Source organism: Danio rerio, chromosome 13 (genome assembly GCF_049306965.1).
Source record: "Danio rerio strain Tuebingen ecotype United States chromosome 13, GRCz12tu, whole genome shotgun sequence".
NCBI classification, from domain to species: Eukaryota; Metazoa; Chordata; class Actinopteri; order Cypriniformes; family Danionidae; genus Danio; species Danio rerio.
In genome coordinates, this window is record NC_133188.1 from 20,429,812 (window position 1) to 20,455,221 (window position 25,410).

General features: G+C 35.8%; 1 protein-coding gene across 1 annotated transcript in view; it reads left to right on the forward strand.

Moving 5' to 3' along the window:
* The first annotated feature begins 850 nt into the window (after positions 1-850).
* The window catches only part of stox1 (storkhead box 1), a 33,562-nt gene continuing 9,002 nt past the window's right edge, over positions 851-25,410 (forward strand). The window contains 1 exon segment of the mRNA NM_001123010.1: positions 851-1,327. Within this exon segment, the coding sequence (NP_001116482.1) occupies positions 1,012-1,327 (316 nt within the window). The 5' untranslated portion in view covers positions 851-1,011.

Below are 25,410 nucleotides of genomic sequence, written 5' to 3' on the forward strand. Positions count from 1 at the left end.
GAGACAATACTGTAAGATTCACAGCTCAACAATAAGGACTGCTTGATGGCCCGGGGCCAGTGTGAAAGTTGCTTGGGACAAGCAACGATGGCACCAACTGGGCCAGTTCTGCCTTGGCCCTTGTCACTAAGGTTTCATTTGCCTGGGACTGTTTGTTAATTATGTGCAAATGCAGTCTCGGAATCGAGAAACAGTTTGTGCTTTTAAGCCTTTAAATGCCACCATCTCTTTAATGTTGTAAACATCATTTTTCTTTTTAATTTCTTTTCTGATTGGATGTTGTGAGCACATTATTTTTCCCTTTAATCTAATAAAAACCAGTAGAGTGAAGAGACGGCCTAGAGTTTTTAGGGTAATAGCTCTACTGGGAATTGCATCCACTATGGCAAACTTTCGTGGGGTTATAGGAAACAGTATGTAAAAACTAAGAATAAAAAGTGAATGACTATTAATATTTAAAAGTTGAGAAAGTAAGCAAATGTTGTTCTTAAACCATTTAGGAGGAAATATATTTCATTTATATAACAAATATCATGGTTATTCCAGATAATATATGGGGAATGAAGTATGAGATGCCAAGCCAATAATACTTGCTTATGGAAATTGTATAATTTAATAGGAAGTTTAGAAATATTATAATTACATACTAGTAAAAAGGAAGACCACCAACTTTGGAGAAAATATCCTTATGCTTGGCCTTGTTTGTTTACTACCTGTAGATTCCTTTGAGGTGGCAGTCCAGACAGACGCGGACGCGCCCATGTAATTAAAGAAGCCTTTTCATTGGTGCACAACTGCGCGCCTCCCCTGCGTCAGTGCGTCAGCAGCGGCGGTTGCCCTGGGAGCTCGCAGACACCGAAGTACACAGGCGGAGTAAAGACACACGGGCGGCGACTTGCTCGCTGGAAATGGGACACAATCAAACTGGTTTTGCAGTCGTTGGATAAAGAAAATTAAATGACGTATTGTTGTCAAATCTACATGTAGATAGAGATTGATTGGAGGGCAGAAATGTCTGCACAGCAGCACCGCTCGGTCCAACTGTCAGCCGCGTCTCTCGCTGTGGTTCTCTGTCGGGACGAGGACAGCAAATTCAGCGCCAGCAGCACCAGCGGACAGGATGTGTTTGGGGATTTTAGGTCTCAAAATTTGCGGAGCTTCTGGAATAAAAGACTCGTTAAAGCGGTGGCGGAGGTTTCCTTTCAAGGATGGCTGGAGAACTACGTGCTCCTCGTGCAGGGCAATGCCAATAACTTGGAGGTGTTGAGAGAAGCGTGGATGCGCCGTGCGCTGAGGTCACCCAAAGGATACACTATCAAAGCAGTGGGTAGGTGACCAGCATTTGGCTTTGTTTGCAGGGGTGTTAGAAAATGTGAAATCAATGGGTTTCTCATTCATGAAGGATCGCAAAGATTTTTCTACAACTGGTTACTCTGAAGATATGCCTGAACTTCTCGAGTGAGTCCCTCGAGAAATGTGAGAGAGACTTTGACTTCCTGAAAATTGTATTAATTTAATTTGTGTATTTGTTTTTTTATTTATTGCACACCCACAATTATCTTTTCTCTATGACAAGGCATGTTGGATTTTTAAATGAAGGACATTCCTATGGTGCGTCTATCTGGAGAAAAAAAGTCTCTGAAAGGGTGACTTTTTTGGATTATGGTTGCAAAAATATTGAGGTAAAGTTTTATATTCGGACATTCTGACTTTCTTTTTAATAATATAGTTTCGGAAAAGTATTCTTTGTAAATTCTGAATAGGAAAATCCTATTAGCAGCCAATGACTTATAAAGTTTATCTTTGTTTACAGTCAATTAAATCGTGCTGATGTTGTTTAAAGTCATACTTAGATGCGATTTCAGATCGAATATTCAAAGTAGCTGGGTAAACAATAAGGGAAGCTATTGTGTGAATGTAAAACCAACTTTACTTTAATAAATATATCTATTTATAAATCACATGAAAGCTGAATAAATAAATGTTTCATTGATGGAAGGAAAACAATATTTGGTTGAGATACTACTGTTTGGTAAATCTAGATTCAGAGGTTGCAAAAAATCTAAATATTGATAAAATCTCCTTTAAAGTTGCCCGAATAAAGTTCTTTCTAATACAATTTTTATTGATAACAAAAAAAATTAAGTTGTGATTTACTTACAACAGGGAATTTACAAAAAGTCCTAATGAAGCATGTTCTTTCTTTAATGTTCTAATGATTTTTGGCCTAAAAAAAAAGTTTTGACTGCATTTTTGGCTATTCCTACAAATATTTCCAGAACAAGAATCATTTAAGGATGATGTAAAAATACTTATTTAAGTCTCACTCTTTAAATTCTACCTAATTATAATGAACAATTTTCACTGTTGTTTGTCAGCAAAACACTTTTAATAATTTTGAATAGAATAACATTTTCATATGATTCTTTTATACATTTTAGTATTAAGCATGGGAAGATATCAAGGTATCCTACGGTTTGCTAAAGTCAAGGTTTTAAAAACGCTAACATTTTCTGTAATACTGTTCCTAAGGTATTTGTTATATATTTTATTTACTTTTTTTTTAGGACAACAGTATATCCAGCAGAAAAAAATATCCAAAGATGCCATTTTAAAATGTAAAAATATCTGTGTTTTTTTAATCAAATGAAGACAGCTGAAGTCAATGATTCATTTTAATTATTTACTGCTCCAAAATAGTTATAATTATTCAAAAATAAAATTTGTTGTTTTCAAAGGTTTTTTTTTGTTTTGTTTTTTTTTACCCAGACATTTGAAAAGAATATATTTTGGAGCAGAAAACAATACCGTGATACAGTGAAACCGTGATATTTTTATCCAAGGTTATCACACCGTCAGAATCTTTTACTGACCCATGCTTAGTGACGGTATGATAACTGCTTACTGAACACTGATTACTGAACACAATACATTTTATTTTGAGAAACATTTAAAGTATTTTCGAATAGTAAACAAGTAAGGTGAAATAATTTAAATGAATCATTGACTTCTTTGTCCTTTCTTCATTTGTTTCAAAACCACAGATTTCATTACAATTATAATAATATATATATATATATATATATATATATATATATATATATATATATATATATATATATATATATAATTTTTATTTATTTTTATTTTTTTTTGGAGATACTGTTGTGCCGTAAAAAAACAGTGTGGTGAATGGTATAACAAAAGATTTTGGCGGTTTTAAAACCTTGACTTTTCCAAATCGTGGTATACCTTGAAAACAGTTAATGTCCCCTGCCTAGTCACAACATAATAATTGTGTTTTTTATAGTTTTTTTTTTTTCATAAAATATCTGAATATACAATGTAGCATTACTTTACCTATGCCATCAATGACGTCTAATTTAACAAAAAGTTTTTTTCAAACAATACGTATACACTTTAATTGCATTCAAATTTAGTTAAATATAAAATCACTTTAATTTAAAAATGTTTAAATTTTAAATGATTTGTCATTTTTCTCTTTGACTGAAAGTGGCAAATTTAATAAAACAAAAAAACAAAACCTTCATTTGTGTCTGTAGACATTGTCCCAGAAGATCTCTGTAGGGATGCACATACTCTATAGGTGATCCTCATACCCCAGTAACCTCTTGAATGCCTCTTCCTCCACTTTCTCTCAGATTGTTTTTCCCCAGCTATAATAGAAAACCATATAATTTCCGTTCGTTGTAGAAGGTAGCCTCTTAACCTAACCTGACCAACAATTCCCTATGAGACCTCAACATGCTTTAGGCGTAACTGTTTGCGTGCAACACAACTGCATTATTTCCAGATGACAGGAAATATGATTTCTGGGGAGCCGTGTAACCCAGCTCTCTCTGTCTGACTCCACTTTCACTGCTCAGTTTCAGTTAAATCAGTTAACCTCCATAGAAAAAAGAAATGGGGCATCTTGATTTGGTGTGGTTACAAAGTTCATTTTTAGTTATTAATGTGTTTTCATAGAGGATGAAAAAAAATGTTTTCGTTGCTCACATGTTGAGGTGCTAGACCTTTTGTGACAGTGTGGATTGTTGTTGCCTCAGGTGTGGCTGCTTCTGGGAGGCATCTGGTCTGCAAAGTGCAAACATAAAGCAGATTGTGAGAACCACCATTTGCTCCTGCTGACACAAGCGATGAACGTGCATGCTAACAAACTGGGTGTATAGTGTGCAATATCTTTGCACTATAGGACCACACAACAGTGGGACCGGTGGTAATAAAGGAGCTAAGACACAGCTTTCTTTTTTCGCTTGTGTAATTTTCCCTTAGAAATTAAAAGCACACTTTCATATGCGTACCCTAGGGTTGAGACCTTAGGTCAGGTGACGTAAGCCCAGCCCCAATGTCTTTGTAATTTATTACCCATTCACTGGAGCCTATAGAATAAGTCATGTCCTGTCCAGTGACTGTCCACCAGTCAGGTTAATAGCTTGACCAGTTCAGCCAATGTCCTTGTTTTATTCTCAGGGTATATGGCATAGAATCTATTGTTGTCTGATGATGATGCTAGGACATTGGGTTGGCAACGCTTCTAGAGAAAATGTAGGTATGGTTTTAATGAAACTATGGAAATGATAACCTTAAATAAGTTTCAAATAACCAGTGTTATTGTCAAATGTTAAATCATACTGGATGAACATCAATACCAATATACAACACTTCATTGGAGGTTGTCAGATTTCTTGTTAAGACCTGTCTGTTGCTGTTGGTTTTGTCTTATTATTGCTGATTAAATATGAAATGTTGGTATTTTTCTTCAATAAAATATCAAAGACTATTTTAAGCTAAAACTTTTCTCCTTGGTTATTTATAATATTCAAGCCACTTGGATTTTGCGAATCACCAAGAACCAGATTAACATGTTCTTAAATTCTATACTGAAGAAAACATCCAAATTATTTTTGGTTAAACTGTTTCTTTAAAACCTTATTATGTGCTTTCAGTGCTTTGAATACTTTCAGTATTTTTCTAGGCCTATGTTTAGTCAGCAGGAACAGGTTAGTGGCTGTGATTACCCATCAGCAGATGGGATGATGAATGAGCCTGCCTCCCGCTCTGTCCTCTTGATAATCAGTATACATTAAGTGAAAAGACGTATTGTTCACTGGGGTCTGCACTGTTTTTTTTTTTTTTTTTTTTTTTTTACAGGGGCCTCTTGCCTGTGATTGACCTTTTCAGCTAGAATTTTGAGTCTTTTGTATGTTTTCTATAAACAGCACAAAATGTACATTGCATTAGACCAATTTTCTTAAGCTTAATGATAGGTACAAATTATTTAAAAAAAATTGGTCACTCGTCTTATTGTCATTCTATATAATTCTATACATTCTATAATATTCTCTTAATATTATATATAAAAACTCCTATAGGCTTTTGAAAATGTCTTTGTGGACCAGAAGTTCCTACAGACTTTACCTCAGTGTTGTTGTGTATTTCCGACTAAAACAGAATGCTGAACTGAGGGTGATTTCTTTTTTTTTCTTTTTTTTGCCTAAAGCTAAAGCCATAATGTCGAATTTATGTAATCAGAGAACCTACTTTATTCCATCTTGGAAACAATTTTTTTTTTAATATTTTGATTAAAGATGACCAAGACAAATAATAGTTTTGTGTGGAATAATTGCACAGATTTTGCTTGTAATATGGGTACATCTTATACATCTACATTGAACTGACAGCAAAAGAGTGTAAACATCCCTTGTATGGAGGGTGGAAAAAGCAAAAAAGAAATTTGCTGACAGAATTTAGTTTTTGGGAAAGAAACTATTCCTTTAGAGGTTGTGATACTTCAAATTAACAATAAACTGGTATAATATCATTTAAAAAACATGACAAAACAAAGTTTTTGTGCTTGTTAGGTACAAAAAAGGCAAAGTGAACATTCCAGAAAAGTCAGCTGGTAAGCAAACTATGCCGTTTATCCAAGGCAGTTCCATATTTTGTGTGCTCTTGAACTACACTGAATTCTTTATTTGTTATTTAATAAACTTGAAACAAGAATAATGTTTACTGAAATATGCACTGTAGTTGCTGCTGTACCTTAAAGTAATCAAATTAACTTAAACCATCAACTAAACAGACTTGGAACATCAAGTAAACATTTGCAAAACTTTATACAACTTATTTGAATTTGTATAATTTTTACAGAATGATTATGGGAAGAAAAAACCTTTGCAGAAACAAGACATTCACCCCTATCCACATAGTTGATGAAATTCGAGGTGGCTTACAATGGCTGTCTAAAGTCTCTGCATTATTGAGGAGCTTTGAATCATGCTGTCATTACTCAGAGGGGTGTAACATTTATTTTATATAGTTTTAATGAGGTATTCAGTAGCATTGAGCATGATTATCCTCACTCATATATATTCAATAACATACTATGTTACTATGCTACACTTATTCCATGTTTGCTGGGGCACATGATGCTATCTAAAAGCTGTGAACATAACATGCATGTTCTCTGGAAAACTTCTACCAAAGCAAACTGATTTGTTTGTTGGAGGTTTCAGCAGTGTGGACCACATCTTTTAGATCTTAGCTCATTAGCCGTGACATGCCGTCGTGCTGGACTCTTTTATCATGAGGTCAACACCCTGTGGTTTGGATGCATTGAAAGTTGCCCTTTTGGTTAACAAGGCACCGGAGGTCACCGCTCCCTGGTGCTTTCCTAAAAGATGCCATTGCTGACCACAACACTTCCAGGTGTGCACCGTGAACAGAGGAAGCTCAGTTCAGCCAGCATGTGTTAGTAAAAAAACAAAAGCGTTCTTATTCCCATAGCATATCATTCTGTCACGTGAGCAAATATCCAATAAAGCAAGAAAGAAGTTTGATTATGCTTCAAAAAAACTATTGTTAGAGTGGCGTTCAAACATCAGGGATAAACATCTGGACTATTGTTAATGTAACTTTTTAAAAAGTAAATAGTATAATCCATGTATTTTTTACATTAAGAACTATTGGGACTTTTGAAATGCAACAATGAAATGATTTTGTCATTTTTGACTAATAAATGTTTAACTACATGCAGACATTCCAGAATAAAAATGTCAGGTATGTTTATTAATGTAAAAGCTTTGTATTGGTTTAAAAGAATTAACTCGTCCATTCATTCATTTTCTTTTCGGCTTAGTCCCTTGATTAATCTAATGAACCGGCAACTTATCCAGCATATGTTTTACGCAGCGGATGCCCTTCCAGATGCATCCCATCACTAGGAAACATCCATACACACTCTTTCACGCACATAGACTATGGACAATTATTTAGCTTACCCAATTCACCTATACATGTATTTGCACTTGTGTGGGAAACCGGAGGACCTGGAGGAAACCCACGCCAACATGGGGAGAACATGCAAACTCCACACAGAAACGCCAACTGACCCAGGCTGAAGCTCGAACCAGCGACCTTCTTGATGTGAAGGTCCCACTGCGCCACCCCTAATTAACTAGTCCATGTGGTCAAAATACAAGAAAGTCATCTGCCATACATGCTCAGTTAAGGGTTTTGAGAGATAAAGGGGGAGCTGGATCAGGTTCCTAAGAAAGCAACCAATGGAATGTTTTCCAAGATAACCAAACACCTAAGTCTGCCATGAGCAGCCATGTGTATTTCTTTCAACCTTTTTTTTTCCCCCTCCCTAAAATTATGCATCTTTTATCCATCAGTGTAGTAAAACAACCTTGACAGGACACTCTTTTCCTGAACTTCTCTCTCTCTCTCTCTCTCTCTCTCTCTCTCTCTCTCTCTGTCCTTGTGTCTGCTGAGGCTAATTTCCTATTTGGAAAATGCATCTCTTCCTATGACTTCAATTATCTCTAGCTCCACATCCAAAACATTGCTGTCTGTCCACCCCCAAACACTATCCAAACACAGCACATAAGACTTCTCATTTTCAACTCGAGAGTGCACTGTTTGTTTTGAACACATGCGAGTGTGTGTTGGCATGTGCCTGACTGCGGCTTTTTTCCCTATGTGCATGAGTGGTCCGGAGATATTTCATCATGTCTCCATGAAATATTTCTGAAATGGGTTTCCCCATATCTGTACTGATAGGAAATGATCACACTATATATTTCAGTATCTGACCTTTGTTTTGAAGTATACCCTATTGCATTCACTCAGGAAGTCAATGTGTGGTGAAATCAGAGCTGGATGACATATATTTATGTATTTTACAGCCAGGTGGAGATCTAGGCCAGTGCAAACAAATAAAAAGACTATCCTGCTCTCCTACTGTTAAGCACGACAGCTAATATGTTTGCAATTAGAAAATAATAGTTTTCTCATATATCAGTTCCTCTTCTTCACTGAAGTATTTATTTCCAAAAAACATGAAAGGGGTGTATTTATAAAGGAATTAAAATGTTGTCATTATTTACTCACCTTTCACTTGTTCCAAACCGGTTTGACTTTTTTTTTCTTCTTTTGAACACAAATTAAGATATTTTAAAGAAAGCTGGAAACCTGTAACCATTGGCTACCATAGTATTTTTTTCTCCTATGGAGGTCAATACTTAGAGTTTTTCAGCTTTCTACAAAATATCTTAATTAGTGTTCAACATAATAGAGAAGCTGGTTTGGAATTATTTAAGCGTGATTAAATAAATAGTAGAGGTGTGAACCTATGCTGGTCTCATGGTTCGGTTCGGTTACGCTTATCACGCCATCGATTTGGTTCAATTCGATGTCTCGGTGCATCACGGTGCATTGAACATGCTTTCCATACACAGTTTTATATTTTACTTTACAGCACAAGAACAATGTATAATTAAATTTATATTTATAAACTATTTGTAATACAATTTTGTCCTTTAATACAAACAGTCAGATATATAAACTGTATTTTTAAAAACTCAAGTACATGCTCAGAACAACACAAGCAATTATAGCAAATAAACAAATACAAATATCCAGCTCACGAGTTCTTATACCCCTATGATTGGTGACACGCTCAACAGAAAGAGCTGCGATTGGCTCTAACACTCTGGTACTGTTCATCGATGATTGACACTGATAAACTGCAGCAGTGTTCACAGTTTATCCATGATAGACGCAGAGGAGAAAACTTACTTTGCAGACACACTTGAGTCTGTATCAATAAACTTTTTAGCATGGTGCTAATCTGTGCTGATTGCACCGATGACCCAGTCTGCTGTGATTGGTTGACTCTGCGAGACAGAATGAAATGCCCACCACGGCTAATCAACAATATTGAAGTAGTCAGAGTGCATAGTGTATGTGTGAGCATACCTGCCAACACATCTGTTTTTCCTGGGAGTTTCCGTATTACAGACCAATTTACTGCATTTCACTCATCTCCCGCATTTCAGACCCATCTCCCGCCACCCTCCCGTTTTGTTATTTATCCCAGAAAACTCCCGTAATTTCAACCACCCCACCCGAAACATGCTTCATAGTAGTTACTAACCACACAGGGCTCGAAATTAACCTTTTTCTTGGTAGCACCGGTGCTCCTAACTTCAAAACTTTAGGCGCACCAGACAAAATTTAGTCGCACCCACCAAAAATTATGAGCACAGTTACTACATGTTTTATATTAACAGATTTATTGCATTTAGAATCAACTCTAATCAAAACTAACAAATAAACAAAAATCTGCATTCGCTCACCAGCATTGCATGCACTTCTTGGCGTAAAACTGAATTAACAATAATAACTGTGCTGTACTCATTGGTGATGACTGATATTGCACAGATGGTATTGAAATTTAGCTAATTACTTGCATACGACATCTTAATAGCAAAAACGGTCTTTTCAAGAGCTGCAATATTAGTTTTATCTCGGTGAATGCATGCTCTTTAAGGATGGTGAACGCAGTGTCTGTCGCATGACTGATAGCATCATGATGATTATCTGAAGGATTAAATAATGTTAGAACATTTCAAGCTTAAAACTTGTATCAGTGGCAATCAGTGGCAAACACTGTTACCTGAAAACTCTGTCCCACCGGCTTTACGGTGGATTTTTATAGCGGTCTTTAAGCACTGGAAGACTTTTATCCACTCTGCGAAAAGTGTAAATGCTGGATTGACATTTATGATCACTAATTGGATGTGCCATTATTTGTAACTTTAGGTGGTTTCTAAAACTAAATTCGTCAGTGTTGTTTTATTCTCTCAGATTCAGACCTTATTTTTGCGGCTGTAGCTCCCTGTCATCAGAACTGAGTGATTGACAGCTGATATTAACCAATCCGTTCACGTTCTGTTCTAGTGCAGTGGCAGCAAGGCAACACAAGAATTGCAGGCTTTGTTTACTGCAGCAAGTTGACATGTCAACTGTTTTAAACCATTACTGATTGCTGCGTTTGGTGTTTTTAGGTGCAAAGATGCCTTTCTAAATCTGTGCATGTGGTAAAAACTGGTCGCACAACAACAATTTTATGCACTCGCACAAATGCTCCCAAATATATTTTGAGGTCGCATAGATAAAATTTCAGGTGCATATGCAACCAAAACTAAAGTTTTAATAGTTTCAAGCAGTGTTATTCAGACACCTCACCTCCAAACCTAACCCCCCCGGTCTCCCAGATTTTTCGGGGACAAAGGTTGGCAGGTATGTGTGTGAGCACAATGCAGGAGTGCATCAAAACAATGCAGTTAAGCACCAGCATATTACTCTATTCCTAACCATAAGTAAAAACAGTGAGACACATTCAGTAATAATGCACACAGCAGCAAAAGCTGAACTATTTTGAAATTTGACCACCGTACCTGTGTAGGAACAGCTGATGGTGGCCATAGCAATGAAAACTGGCAGTAGAACGTGAGCTCACAAACGCATATAAATCTGTAAACAAAGCAGCACGCGTCACGTTTTCAAAGAGGCATGAGACGCAATAAGAAAATATAAAAAATTAACCAGACACAGTACAAGCGGTTACAAAAAACGAAACAAAATTAAATAGATAATTTGCAAGCTAGAGAAAACAATGAGGCAACCATTTTAGTGGCATGCACTTACTTATACTTGTGAAACGGAGGAAGAAACTGGTCCATGAACTGTATACTGTAAAGTTCCTGTCAAGCTCTGACAAAGTCCCACACACCAATAGTCTTTTCAGACCTTTTTTTTTTTAACAAACGGCTGATGAATCCTCAGTTGTAAGCATGTAGATTCCAGAAGTGAAGTTTCATAAACTAATTTCGAGAGGAGCACGTGATATGATTGTGCACCGCTGGCCACTCATCCGTAATCAGTAATAATCCAATCAGAATGATCCTAGCTCAGTATAAATGGATCACTTTCTCCCCATTGCACTAGCTTCATTTTGGAAGAATCCCCCCTTTCACCCCATCTCCTCCTTTTCTCCCTTTCTAAAGAGGGAGCGATCGAGACCTACCTGATCTCGGTTCTCCTGATATGCTTCTAGACCGGGCGGGAGCCCTGGGCTCAAATATCTCCGAGCTCAGGGTTCTCTCCCGGGACAGCATGCCAAACCTGCTATAAGTGCCAAGCATATCTAAGTGGGAACTCTTGAAGCACTCATTAGAAAAATAACGGGAACACAGCACAAGGCTGAGGCTATAATGCTGGGCATTTTTGCAACATTAAACTTCAACCACTAACTCTTTACAGTTTCATCTTAAGGTAGAGAAAATAACACTAACTATCCCCTCACACTTCCAATAATATCCAGCTGAGCACTGCGTCTTCACGACTTGATTCAACCGGGATCTGCTACAGTGTTTGTCTTTGCCTTTTTCTTTGCTACTGTGTTTGTGAACGGGCCGGGGGTTTCAATTTTCCCGGGTTTTGCCCATGCAATGATTGAGCGAGGCTTAAGTTTCGAAACGGCTAAAGGACTCTTTAATAGATGAATCAATTGTTTTAAACACTGTGCACTTTAAGATTTAAGCCTTAGCTAGATATTTCACTTCACCTAGAGCTGTGTTTCACGCTACATGGAAGGTCATTTTCAAAAACCCATAATAGGGGCTCTTTAAGCAGCACTAGACATGACACATTTCATGCTCTGATTGAACTCAAATTAAGATGTTTTAACATTGGGTTTGGCACTGTGAAGTGCTTCCAAATGCAAAGTTAACAAACCCAAAATCTATTACTCAGCCTTGGTCAGAGGAAATTGTGCTCATCTGGTGTAAATTACCAGCATGACTTGATTAGTGGTGTAAAAACGTTGTAATCTGTGGCTCCTTCTGGTAGTAAAACTATTATGAAACACCTTAAAATCTCAGCAAATTATGAAGGTGTGAGGAAGAGTTTATAGACATAAACACACCAACAGGGTAACTGTTTTGGCTGTAGAGATTTAGTATTTAATTAGATTGATTATGTTTGTGTCCAGGTATTATATATTTTATCATAAAATTAATCATAAAATACATGATTTAATGGAAATAAATCGTACTGTGCTAATGTTTGGGGACCCTACCATTTTTATTTTATATTTTTTTTACACTATTTTTCTATTTTTTTAGAAATAATCATAACAGCGCTATAATAAAGTGGTTCTAAATATATTTTAAAATGCAAATTTTCTGCACCATTAGTTCATATAAAATTCTTCTTCTTCACCTTCACAATCACGTTTTGATGGTCTAAACATGCCCGTAAACTCACAAAGCTTTGCACACACCCCAGAAGTGGCGAAAATTTATGTTTGTTTGAGATTTCCGATGTGGGCAAAATGACTTGACAGCACCACCTATGCACATTTGACGGACTAGCCCCTGAGCTACGGTTCACGTACACATACGAAAATTGCCACACACGTCAAACATGCCAATACCTACAAAAATGTCTCTTGGAGCAAAATCTCAAACCCAACAGGAAGTCAGATATTTAACTTTCTATGCCAAAAAAGTGCAGTTTTTGTATTTTTTGTGTTGTATTTTACCGATTTCATCCTAGGGTTTTTATCAGATCAACACCAAAATTGGCTATTGTCATCTAAAGGCCTTAACAATATTAAATTATGAAGATCTAGAGTTTTCGTCGAAGGGCGTGTCTGTGGCAGCCTCGCAAACTTTGACAATCTGCCACAAAACAGGAAGTTGCTATAACTCAGGCATGCATTGTCCAATCTGCCTCAAAATTCACACGTTTGAAAAGAGTCTTGACCTGAACAAGTTTACATGCCAAAATCCAGATACAGTTTTAGCGCCACCTGCTGGCAACAGGAAATGACATGTTTTACAGTGTAACAAACTCCTCCTACAAATTTTATCACATCGAATCAATGTTCCATTAGTTTAGTCCAAAGGCCTCTGTGATGCTGAATTGTGAAGATCTAGAGTTTGCACCGAAGGTTGTGTCCGTGGCAGACTGACAAAGTTCAGTGCTTCTCCATGGAGAAAGTACTTTTAACTCAGCCAAACAATGTCTGACATGTCTTTTTTTGCCAAATTTTTGCAAAATTAAATAATATGTCAAATTTAAATAATCAGTAAGATTCCTCTCCTGAAGACATCTAAATGCCAATATTGAGTCACAGTCATAACGCCTCCTGCTGACAGAAGGTAGTTTGGCATAAATCAGTGATTTTATCAGATTTGTTTAATATATATTAGCTTAAATTATTATTGTCCACTGTTGTCTGTCGTCCTAAGGTCACCTGGCTGCGATGAGCCCGGGTGCAAGGTCCATTTTTTATCGCTATTTGCGGCTTTAATTTGTATATATTTTTGATCAATTTAATTTATCCTGGCTGGATAAAAGTATGATTTCTTTACTCACCCTAAAGCTTGAATGGCAGTTTAGACTTTGCTCTTCACAAGCACAACACTTTTCATGAAATATGTCATTTGTTACTCACCCTGTACAGACCGAAAACCTAAAAACCTTTACTGTTCCTGTGGTAACATGGCCTATTTGCATCAGTTAAAAGAGTCCCTAGTCTTTTTCCTTGAAACCTGAGAGATGCCAGTTGATATTGACTTTCTTTCGTGAGACCTGATACAACAAGCTATGTGACAAAACATTGCCATGAACAAAACATCTTTCCAAAACAGAACAGCAAGCTACCTGAGCTTTTAGAATACATTTACATAAGAAACATTGAGACTCCAAGGATGTAGGTGACATTTTTTTAATCTGTAGAACATTAAAGAAGATTTTTGTTGTTGAATTTATGGTCTTTGGTGATTTGTATAAAGTGAATAGTTAACGATTTTTGATGTTAAGAATAAACACATATAAACAAGTCCAAATAGATACCCAGAGGTGATTCTAGAGCTTCTTGGGGGCTAAGCAAAAATTCACTGGGATCTCACAAATCAGTGTGCATCACCCTAATAAATAGGGGTGTAACTGATCATGAATCACAACCCACAGATCGGAACGCACATGACCCGTAGATTAATAACCTTTTTTGAATTAGTAGGTTAATCCAACATTTATAACAATTGCAGAGAGATCACCTGCCTCCCGCGTCATTCAAATCATGTGTATGAAAGCATTTTGGCCACCCTGTAAAATATAATGATGACGGACAAAATTATTGGGACCTACCTAAATGCTTTCTTAGGCTGTTGATTAAATGTGTTTTCTGTCACTGTATGTTTAGCCTGCATTAATGCATTCAGTGTAAAGTTACACAATTTAACATTAAAGGATCGTAATCTCAATTCAAACTTATGCAACATGAATAATAAATGATAATGACTTGCATATGTTTATTAATCTTTCGAAGTGCTGCATTCAAATCTGCATTTGATCGAGAGAGATTCAGTTTTTACACTTTTTCAGTTAGTTATAAAAAATTAAATAACAAAGAAATACTTGGATAAGATTTTACAGATATAAGCACTGATGTTTATGGTAAAGATTAAAATCACCCAGACGCTGGTGAATGTTGTAGCAATTCCATTGTGTAACGAATGGGTGGCTGTTACAACCTCTCTTCAAAAATAGCTTGTTTTAAAGAAAGCAACATAAAAAAGAAGCTTAGTAAGCATAGTAATCGTTTGCTAAATCAATTTATTTTTACCAAAAAAAACAAAAAATAATGATACCATACTTACCCCAAAACAGTGAATGAAATGATAAATCTCCAAACAAACAAACAAAAAAAAGAAAAGAAAAAAATACACAAAACAATGCTGGCTGCAGTTCACAATGCTGGCTGGTCCACTAAAGCTGCATCCTTCTTTCGCCTCCTCATTGGCGTCTTTTAAACTCTCTCAATTAGTTCCAACATGACATGCAGGTGTGTCCACCCACGGAAGAGCTAGAATAAGTGTCCATGCGCCCTTATAGAACCAAAGCCAAGAAAACAAGGGAAGGTTAGTAAAAAGGAAAAACACAAAAATGAAGACACAGACCGTAACAGTGGCGACAAACAACCATTAAAGATTTGTCACTGAATAGGTTTTCAAAAATTCATACATCAGTAATGTATCATGAAGTTTTATGTGTGAATTTTTTATTCATTAATTGAAAATAAATATGATATGTTGTACAAGATGTTAAATTCCTGTATTTAGTATTATTTAGCATTATCAGCAATAGCAAAGATCATTTTTCATATTGAATATTTTCCTGTTTTTTTTTTTTCAGCTGGGTTTTTCTTGATTTTTATTTTAATTACAGGTTCTAAGTTCTGTTTTTTTTAAACCAATGGTTTTTACAGTAATATTTTTGTATAAATAGAAAGCAAATGACATTTGTCTTCTCCTTTTTTGCTAATCTGAAAAATTGTCTGACCCGTGACTCAAAAACCGTAGTGTAATCCGAACCGTGAGATTTGTGATCCATCACACCACTACTAATAAAATAAAGGACCACAGATTAAGCTTCAAATCTTTTTTTAATGTTCTATTACTGATAAAAAAAAAAAAAAAGTCGCCTACATGCTGGATGACCTAAGGCTGAACAGATTTTCATTTTGGGTGAACCAGCCTTTTAACGTATTTTCAGTGATCAGATTTCAAGGTTAGTGACATATTACCATTTCAACCTGGTATTAAAGTGTTCAGATGTGTGTTCACATTTCATGGAGACCCTTACCACACTTTCCATCTCTTTCAAAGCAGCGTCAGTGCCGTGCACCAATGAATGAACCTATGTTTCCCAGCAGGAAAGCAAGAGAATGAAAAGAATGTGGATGCTAATTACAATCTGGATCGTAATCTGTGTTTTTGTAAAACACATAGCTTGTATAATTTGTTTTTGCGTGCTTTCTCCCAACATGCTTTATAATGACCATAATATTATGTCAGGAGATGGAGAATATGTGGCCTTTTTGTGGTTGTGTGAAGACATTCAATCACATGAACATTTACAATATGAAAACAATCAAATCAAATGGAAGTGGCTTAATATGGACAAGCTCGAATCATTTCAGACCCTGTTTACACCTGTATTTAGTGTTGTTCAATCTTAACGTTATTTGTAAATGGGATGTAATTTTCCTGTTCTTACAAAAGTCTTTAAAATCACTAAATCTGCAAAAAGATTAAGTACCTACAGCATGGTAATCACACAATGTTTATTTAAAATGACAATACAAATGTGGAGCAGTCAGTGTTATCAGCATGAAGCAGTTTCTTCTGTTAATAAGTACACAGTCCACGGAGTATCATGAAGAATGTCAACACTGTAAAATGGCCCTTGTAATCAGTCTAACGAGCCAGACAGGGTTCATCCATCATGCCTCTGGGAGGATCAGTAGACTTTTTTCCTCATGTAACATTTGACATGGTTAACATTTAAGACAGGTGTTTCATTTCAAAACTACACCAGACACATTTTGGGAGAGGTGTGTTAACTGTCAAGCGTGTTTGTTAGTGGTTAAAAGGGATGAATGCTTAGGGCCGCTTTGGATTTATGGGCCTTTCTAAGGGGAAAGCAAAGCAAAGTGCTGTAAAACCTTCATAGTAGAAGGTGTGACTAGGAACTCTAGCCACTAATGATAGAGCAAAAACATTTTTATTAGTCCAACAGCATGCAAAGCTGTGAAAACAAAGAATGAAATTGATGTGTGCATGGGTGAGAACAGAAGTAGGCTGAAGAATTAAAACTATCCCCAAAACAATGGTGGTGTGGTGTGGAGAAGAACTCAGGGAGAACTTTTACTATGATTCATAGCCATACGTCTTTGTTTTGCATTGATTTATGTTATCATGCATACATCTATACAATTTTGAACGCAAATGAGTTTAAGAGCTGAAGTGGTTTTTATGATACAAGGCATCATGTTTCTTGGTGTCATGGTGAATTTTAATGGAATCTTAGCTTGGCTTTTAAAGTACCTCATAACTTTCAAGTTGCTGTAGGGCATGTCTGGAGATCTGAAAGACAACCTTGGTGATGAGTGGATGTGCAAATTTCCCTTAGCAAAATTACTTTTCAAAGTCAGTGTGCAGATGTGAATAGCTTATGACCAGGGCCAGACACAACCTGCGGACATTTTTTGCTATTTCTGCAGACAATTTTGTAAAAAAAATGTGCTGAATTATGCGGAATGATTTTGGGAGTATCGTAACTAAAACCTTAATAAATGAAATAAAAATAATACCTTTTAATATATTTTTTTAATGTTTACAATGCAAATCCAATTAGATCCAGTTTATTTGTAAAAAAAAAAAAAAAGCAAGCCTATCATATAACATATCTACTAAAAGACAGAAAATATGACTTTACAAATTGTATTGTAAATAAATCATATCAATATTTTCATATTAGTCATTCATTATACTGAAACTTATTTAAAAACTGAATAAATATAAATTTGCACACATTTACACAAGTAAATAAACAGAATCAATGATGGGCTGAAAATCTGTGAAATTCTGCACGCAGATTCCATGTGGGCCTACTTATTTCATATGGCTCGTTTCCACTGAGTGGTACAGTACGGTACATGTCAGTACGGGTCACCTTTATTAGGCTTGCGTTTCCACTGCTAAAAGGGTACCAATGATAATCTTTTGGTGGGCGTGGTATAAGAGAAAGTTTTAGACGATGTCATTTTGGCACGAGGAAATGTCTACAGTAAAGCTGTACGGGTCATTCACATATCATATGAGAAGCACTTCTCACAACACAGATGCTTTATACACATAAATACTTGTGTATAAATGTTCATTACTAACTTTTCTATGAACATAATTTGATTATAACTGCAGATCAATGATAGATATGTGAAATAGCCTACTGTAACGTCTGTGATTACATTAAATAAATAAATAAATAAATGCAACATATGTCAACACATACAAATCCTTACAGTCTCTGATATGTTACCACTTACAGAAAAACTACACACACAATACATTTAGTCCTATTTAATAGGTCCTACATAATAGTCCAAAAGGGGATGATAATAGTTAAACATGGCAGTTTGTATGTTTCAGGTTGCAGACGCATCATTTGCTGCTGTTTTTTTCGAGCTTCTCCTTTTGTTTTTTTTCGCGATTCACTCTTGTGTTTGTTCTGACAGGATCTGATATCAAAGGACTTCAATGATCATGAGCAGGTATTTAGTATGAGCTAATATAGAGTGACAAAGTGAAACTGCTCACAATTTTTGACGGGCTTGTAAAACAACTACAGGGCACAGCAGATTTTGTTCTTTTTGGCTTTGTAGCTGTTCATCAAGACAATGTCAAGGTTTGTTTGAGGCCGAGTCATCCATGGCTCGTTATTATATGTATATATTATTACAGTGTAATCTCTCGGCTGTGTATTTAAAACATGGCAGTTACTTTGTTTTCATTCTGGCTTGGTGCATGAGCGAATGACGTATCTCTGTAAACCAATAGCGTTCAACCTTTAGTACCCTTTGCAAAGGATGGCGAAAAAGTGGTACGGTTTGGTTCAGTACGCCTTAATGACAGCCATAAAAGCGTACCGAACCAAAATGTACCACTTTTTCCTGCACCCTTTGCAAAGGGTACCAAGGGTACCAAAAGGCTGAGCTAGACGCGCAGCTGAATAGTATTGGTTTACAGAGATACGTCATTCGCTTGCCCACGAATAAACGTCAGTATTTGACTTTAATTTGATGTTGGTTTAAAATGTTGGCTTGACATTGGATTTTCAACACAACCTAAAATCAACCAGATATCAATAGCCGCTTTTCCACTATCGTGCTGAATCGTTCTTTAAACAGAACTGTTCCATTCCGTGCCAAACCGGGCCAGACAGAACGGATACGGTTTCATTTTCCACTGTCGTGCTGCGACAAAGCTCTTTAAAACATTACACAAAACGCATCAGTAGTTGCCTTAGTAACGCAATGTAAACGGCTCCCTTTGTTCAATTAAAGTTAAATAAGAGCCGAAACTATTTATTTATTTTTTTTCATAAAAGCAAAAGCAACCATGTGACTAAACACTGTTATGCTGCTCTATCAAATAGGGGTGCTAAATATAGGTACATGTGCACCCTTATTTATTTATATGTTGCGCAGCTCTATAGCTAAATTTTATTTGGAGGGAAAATTACCAAAATGTAACGTGATGATTGAAATAATTGGAGGGGAAATAAATAATTTTTAAAATCTCTGAACATAACAGAAAAATAAACAATGATAAGACAACAATAATAGTGCATTTGTATTATAGTGGCAGAAATATCATTTTGGACAGGCCTTGTCAAAGGTGAGCGGGCACTTTCACTAATAAAAACACAGCACATAAATTATTTCATTTTTAACAATTAATTAAATTACACTGCGTTTTTATATCAAAAGTTGATAATGATATAAAATATACTGCATTTTGATGGTAAAATGAAACCAATTAAGCGATGGCTGTTATTTGTTTTACTATTCAAACATTAAATAACGCATGCAGCAAGTGAAATAAAAACAAATATGAAACAACACATATATAGCAGGATTTAAAGCATATAAACCATTATTATATTTAGCAAAATGCTGCTCTATTATCTTTTTATTTTGATCATTTTATTTTCATTATTATAATTATTTTTGTTTTCATAATTAACTAACAAGCTGTAGGCGAATTATTGCTTGACGTTTTAGAAAATATTAGCGTAGCTATATTAAAGATCACCAAGAACAAAAAAAAAAACAAAAACACAGAAACATGTTACATGCCTCATAAATGTCATATAACTTATGTATAACTGAATCATATAATTGCCTATAGCTGAAATGATGAAAATTGCTCATTTTATTTTTATAAAACATTTGTCAAAACGTATTGATATTTTTTGAGTAAAAGCAATACTGACATTTAAGAATCCATATTTATTTAATTCATTCATTCTTTTGACTTGTTTATTAGTGCATATGCTATAATATAAATCATACAACAGTACCTTGGACAGTTACAGTGCCGCTCCGTAAAGCTTTCAAGCAAAGTCTTTTGGACGGCCGACATTACAACACGCCATCCTTTAGGTGGTCTCGCCGGTATTAACAAGCTGTCCTGGCTTTGAATTAAAAAGTGCAAATATTTCCTTGTTGTTAAAAGAGTCTGCAAGTTCGTGTTCCATGGATATAGTGATGTTGTTGTGGAATTTGGACATCGACAATGCCAAGCGTGACTATTCGCTTTATTCACTTTATTCGATGCGCAGCAGGAAAAAAAAGTCAGCAGCGCAAGTCGCTGGCATGTCTCTCCCGGATCAGAGCGAGTTTTGTGCTGTGAAATACAGCGCTGTGTGCAATAAACTCACATTCAGGCAGGCGAAGTAGGTCTGTATTCAAGTCAATAAAATAATAACTTTAATGAATAAAATATCTTCGTAAGAATGTGATGAGTTATTCACTTCTCTGCCAGAGACTGTTCTATGGTTTTAAAACCCTTTTCAAACTGTATCGTTTAGACCTGGATCATTATTTTTTATTAAATGTACTGTAGTTTATTGAGGATGTCTGATGGCTAGCGCGCTTCTGCTGAGCCAGCTGTGGTAGCTTAGCAACCGAGTCGCGACGTCAACACACAGAATCTGTCAGCACAGTTCAGCACGGTTGTCTAACCGTGCCGAGAATTCCGTGCCGAAAACGGTTTGTAATCGTGCCGCGCCGTTCCAGGCTTAGTGGAGAAACAACCGTAACCGTACTCAAGTGTTCTTAGAACGGTTTGGCACGATAGTGGAAAAGCAGCTATTGTCATTTGACGTCGTTTTTAGACACTGGCTTGACATTGAATTTTGGTCGCCTGGGGTCACAGCCTAAATCTATCCTAATGTTAATATCTTATGATGTTGTGTGGCTGCTGGTGAGGCATTCGAATTTCATTTAGACCCGGGGAAGGGTCTTATTTCATCTACATAATTTTTGCAGGAATGCTCAGAAAGATTGGGTAAGCAAGCAAAATAAATACAATGGCAACTATGTTGTCTTTCATAATCAATGTGTTTTGCTCCAGTGTAGTAAGGTTTGAATATCTTATTGTACTATGCTTTCTCACAACACATTGCATAATCATTTATATACTGAGAAGCAATATATAATAAAAGCAGGGCAAAAGTTTGGTGCATGCTGATTTTCGTGATTATAGACAAATTTGTATGATTTTTCACCCCTCTCTTTCTTGCTGTCTCCAATTTCATTGAACCATGAACTTGAATGTCTTAAAAAGTGCCATTTTATGAGCCTGTTGACCTCTTGACCTTCTGCAGCCTTTTATTACTGAGCAAAGGGCACTTTACCACAAAAATGTCTAAATAATTTGACTTTCAAAACTTCCAATATAGCGTTTCCATCACATGTTTCCAATTATTTTGTCAGTGTAACCACAGATAACCCTTGTATACTGCAGGGGTTTCTTTAGAGTTGAGACAGCTTTGGAAAGGAACTGTTTGCATTTTAACCTTAAATATAGGTTCATTTGATTCGATTTTTTTGGTTGTTGTAGATTTGGTCAGTCAATTTGCTCATACACCCTTAAAAGTGATTTTCACAGCAGTACAATCTACTGGACTGTGTAGTTGCATTCAACCTTTTTTTTTTACATGTTGGTGCAATTAAGATCTAGTGAAGGTTTTCTATGCATAATATTACAAATTCTCAACAACAATTACACTGAAAGGAAGGATAAACAATTCATCAATCAATATTTACCACAAGTGTATTGTTTCAATAGCAAAACTAAAAGTCAGTATGGTATTGTGGCCAAATCTTGATATTTGTATTTTATCTTTAGTGAAGAGAAAATATTAAAGCAGTATTGCACTGTCTGTATTTTGCACTGTCGTTGTATTTGCACTGTATTTTGTATTTTTGTGTAATCTGTATTTTGTACTGTCTGTAGCCAGCACCTAAGCTTTTCACTCATCATAGCACAAGTGCTGCTGATGATGTGACAATAGAAGTGATTTTATTTTATTTTTTTGAGTATAGGGATATGAATAAGCATATTTCTACTGTAAAGACCCTTTTGAGAAGTTGGAAGCTTCGTTCAATATTACATCTTTAATGGAATCATGTATGCCAACATGGATGTCAGAAAAAAACTAAATAATTTGAAAGACACAGTGCTCAGCATACAGTTGAAGTCAGAATTATTTGCCCCCCTTTGAATTTCTTTTTCCCTTTTAAATATTTCCCTAATGATGTTTAACAGAGCAAGGACATTTTACACAGTTAAAATGTCTGATAATATTTATCTTCTGGAGAAAGTCTTATTTGTTTTATTTCGGCTAGAATAAAACAGTTTTTATTTTTTAACGCCATTTTAAGGATAAAATGATTAGCCCCTTTAAGCTCTATATTGTTTCAATAGTCTACAGTACAAACCATTATTATACAATAACTAGTTACCCTAAGTAACCTAGATAAGCCTTTTAATGTCACTTTAAGCTGTATAGAAGTATATATTATTTACTGTCATCATGGCAAAGATAAAGTAAATCAGTTATTAGAAACTAGTTATTAAAACTATTATGTTTAGAAATCTATTGAAAAAATCGTCTCTCCGTCAAATAGAAATTAGGGGGAAAAACAAGGGCGCTAATAACTTCAACTGTATATGAGGACACCGCCTTTCCAAAATGAATATTTTACACATTTCTCAATTATTATAGCCAATATATATTTTTGTGCATTTAAACAAAACTGTTTTATTAAACAGTTATACATTGAAATAAGAGTTTGGTCACAAAACATCTTTAGCAATAAAAAGATAATACATTTATATTTAAAAACAAATCATAACTACACACTTTTAACTAAATTTGATATTTTTATGTTTCCCTTTCATTTAATTTTTCCCCGCCATTTGTTAATTTTGATGTACTAATGTTTCTACTGTAATCTTTAAGATTAGTTCCAATTCTGGGTTTAATGCTGACTAATCTAATGTATACTCAAATATATTATTATATAGCATCCTATAGAAAATTTTTATTTCAAAGGGAGATCTGTGATGGATGTGATACTCATTTATGCTGAGCACTATAATTAAATGTCAAAAGTATTGCATCTAACCTGTATTTGATTAAAAAGGTAAACATTTATTCAAGACAGTCAAGCGATTTAACGCGTGACACCTAGAAGGGCATGTGTTTTCAGCCACCCATGAAGCACAGAATTCATCAGAGGCAGGATCTTGCCTATGGGGTTGAACACCATGTGTGGCATCAAGTTACCTTTAATTCACTTTTTCTTTCCTGCCTTCTTTTGAAGGATCACAGTCCCCTGTGTGTTTTTGTTGTTCCACCCACTCAGTGGGGTTCAGAGAGCATAATGTAGGTAGAGGTTGCAGCTGTGACAAGGAACGAACCTTACAACATTCAAATCTTGTATTTATTAGTACAAGCACACGCATCACTGAAGAGCTCCTTATATGTGGTGTGTGTGTGTGTGTGTATGGGTTGCTTGAATCAACAGAGCACTTGCACGTTAATTACCTATGTGGTTTCCTTCTGTGAAGATTGACGCCCACAGCTGACCAAATTTTTCTGATTTCAACTCAAACAAATAATTAAGCTGTTTTGATTAACTTGTGCCCTTTGAGAGCCTTATTTGAGAAAAAAAAAAACGAACTTTTTTTCCCTTTGTGTATAAAATGTATAGTTACAATTACTTTTTGTGTGGTTAAGTGCAGGGGTGTAAAGTAACTAACTACAAATACTGAAATTACTTTAATTGAGTAGTTTTTCTCAGGAATTGTAATTTACTAAGTAGTTTTAAAAATGTACACCTTTACTTTCCCTTCAGTACATATTTAGTGCAATGTTGGTACTTTTACTCCACTATTTTTCTTCTACCTGCAGTCACTACTTTTTTTCCTCTTCTTTTTTTTTTTTGTCTATGGGGATTAGAAAAATCAGTCCTGTGATTCCTGTCCAATCAAATGGCAAATAGAAGGTAAATCGCATCATAATGAACTACCTTAAGACATGTGCACTTCATAACTTCAGAAAACTGTTTGGAAGCATTAAAAGTGTGTAAGAAGATCCCAAATCTTTACACACATTGACCGAGGGACTATTTAGATGCTTGTCACTAATGAGAAGATGACAGATGTTTACTGTGTGATGACCGAAATGGCCTTAAACAACCAGCAGGCGCAAGACATCAACATGATAGATTGACTTTAGGAGATGTTGCTTTTAATTTGGAAATGAAAACCTGGTTGATGTCAAAACTCGACGTCAGACCAATGTCAATGTCCAACGTCCAACCCAAAACCAACCAAATGTCTAATGATGTCTAACCAGATGTCTAATGATGTTACAGCTTGAGGTTGTATGGACGTTACCACTATTACGTCTATCAGACGTTAGATTTTGGTTGCCATACTTGATGAATAAATGTCAGTTTTTGATGTCAATATGACATTAGTTTAAGATGTTGGCTTGACATTGGATTTTGATCACTTTCTAACAACCTAAAATCCACCACATATCAACGTCATTTGACTTAATTATTGGACATCAAAATAACGCTGTCCTTAGACGCTGGCTAGACATTGAATTTTGGTAACCTTTACATTTACATTTACATTTAGTCATTTAGCAGGCAAACATCAGAGCTTTGAATTTGATGCGAGAAGCAACTGGCAGCCAGTGCAAACGGACTAGCAGCGGAGTGACATGTGCTCGTTTAGGTTCATTGAAGACCACTCGTGCTGCTGCGTTCTGGAGCAGTTGAAGAGGCTTGACAGAGTTAGCTGGAAGCCCAGCTAGTAGAGAGTTGCAGTAATCCAGTTTGGAGAAAACAAGAGCTTGAACAAGGAGTTGAGCTGCATGTTCAGATAAGAAGGGTCGGATCTTTCTGATGTTATAGAGTGCGAATCTGCACGATCGAGCAGTTCTAGAAATGTGGTCAGAGAAGTTTAGTTGGTCATCAATCGTTACTCCAAGGCTTTTCACCATTTTGGATGCAGTAATGGTTGCCCCATCCATCTGGATTGAAAAGTTATGGTGTAGAGTCGGGTTGGCAGAAACTACAAGCATTTCCGTTTTTGCGAGGTT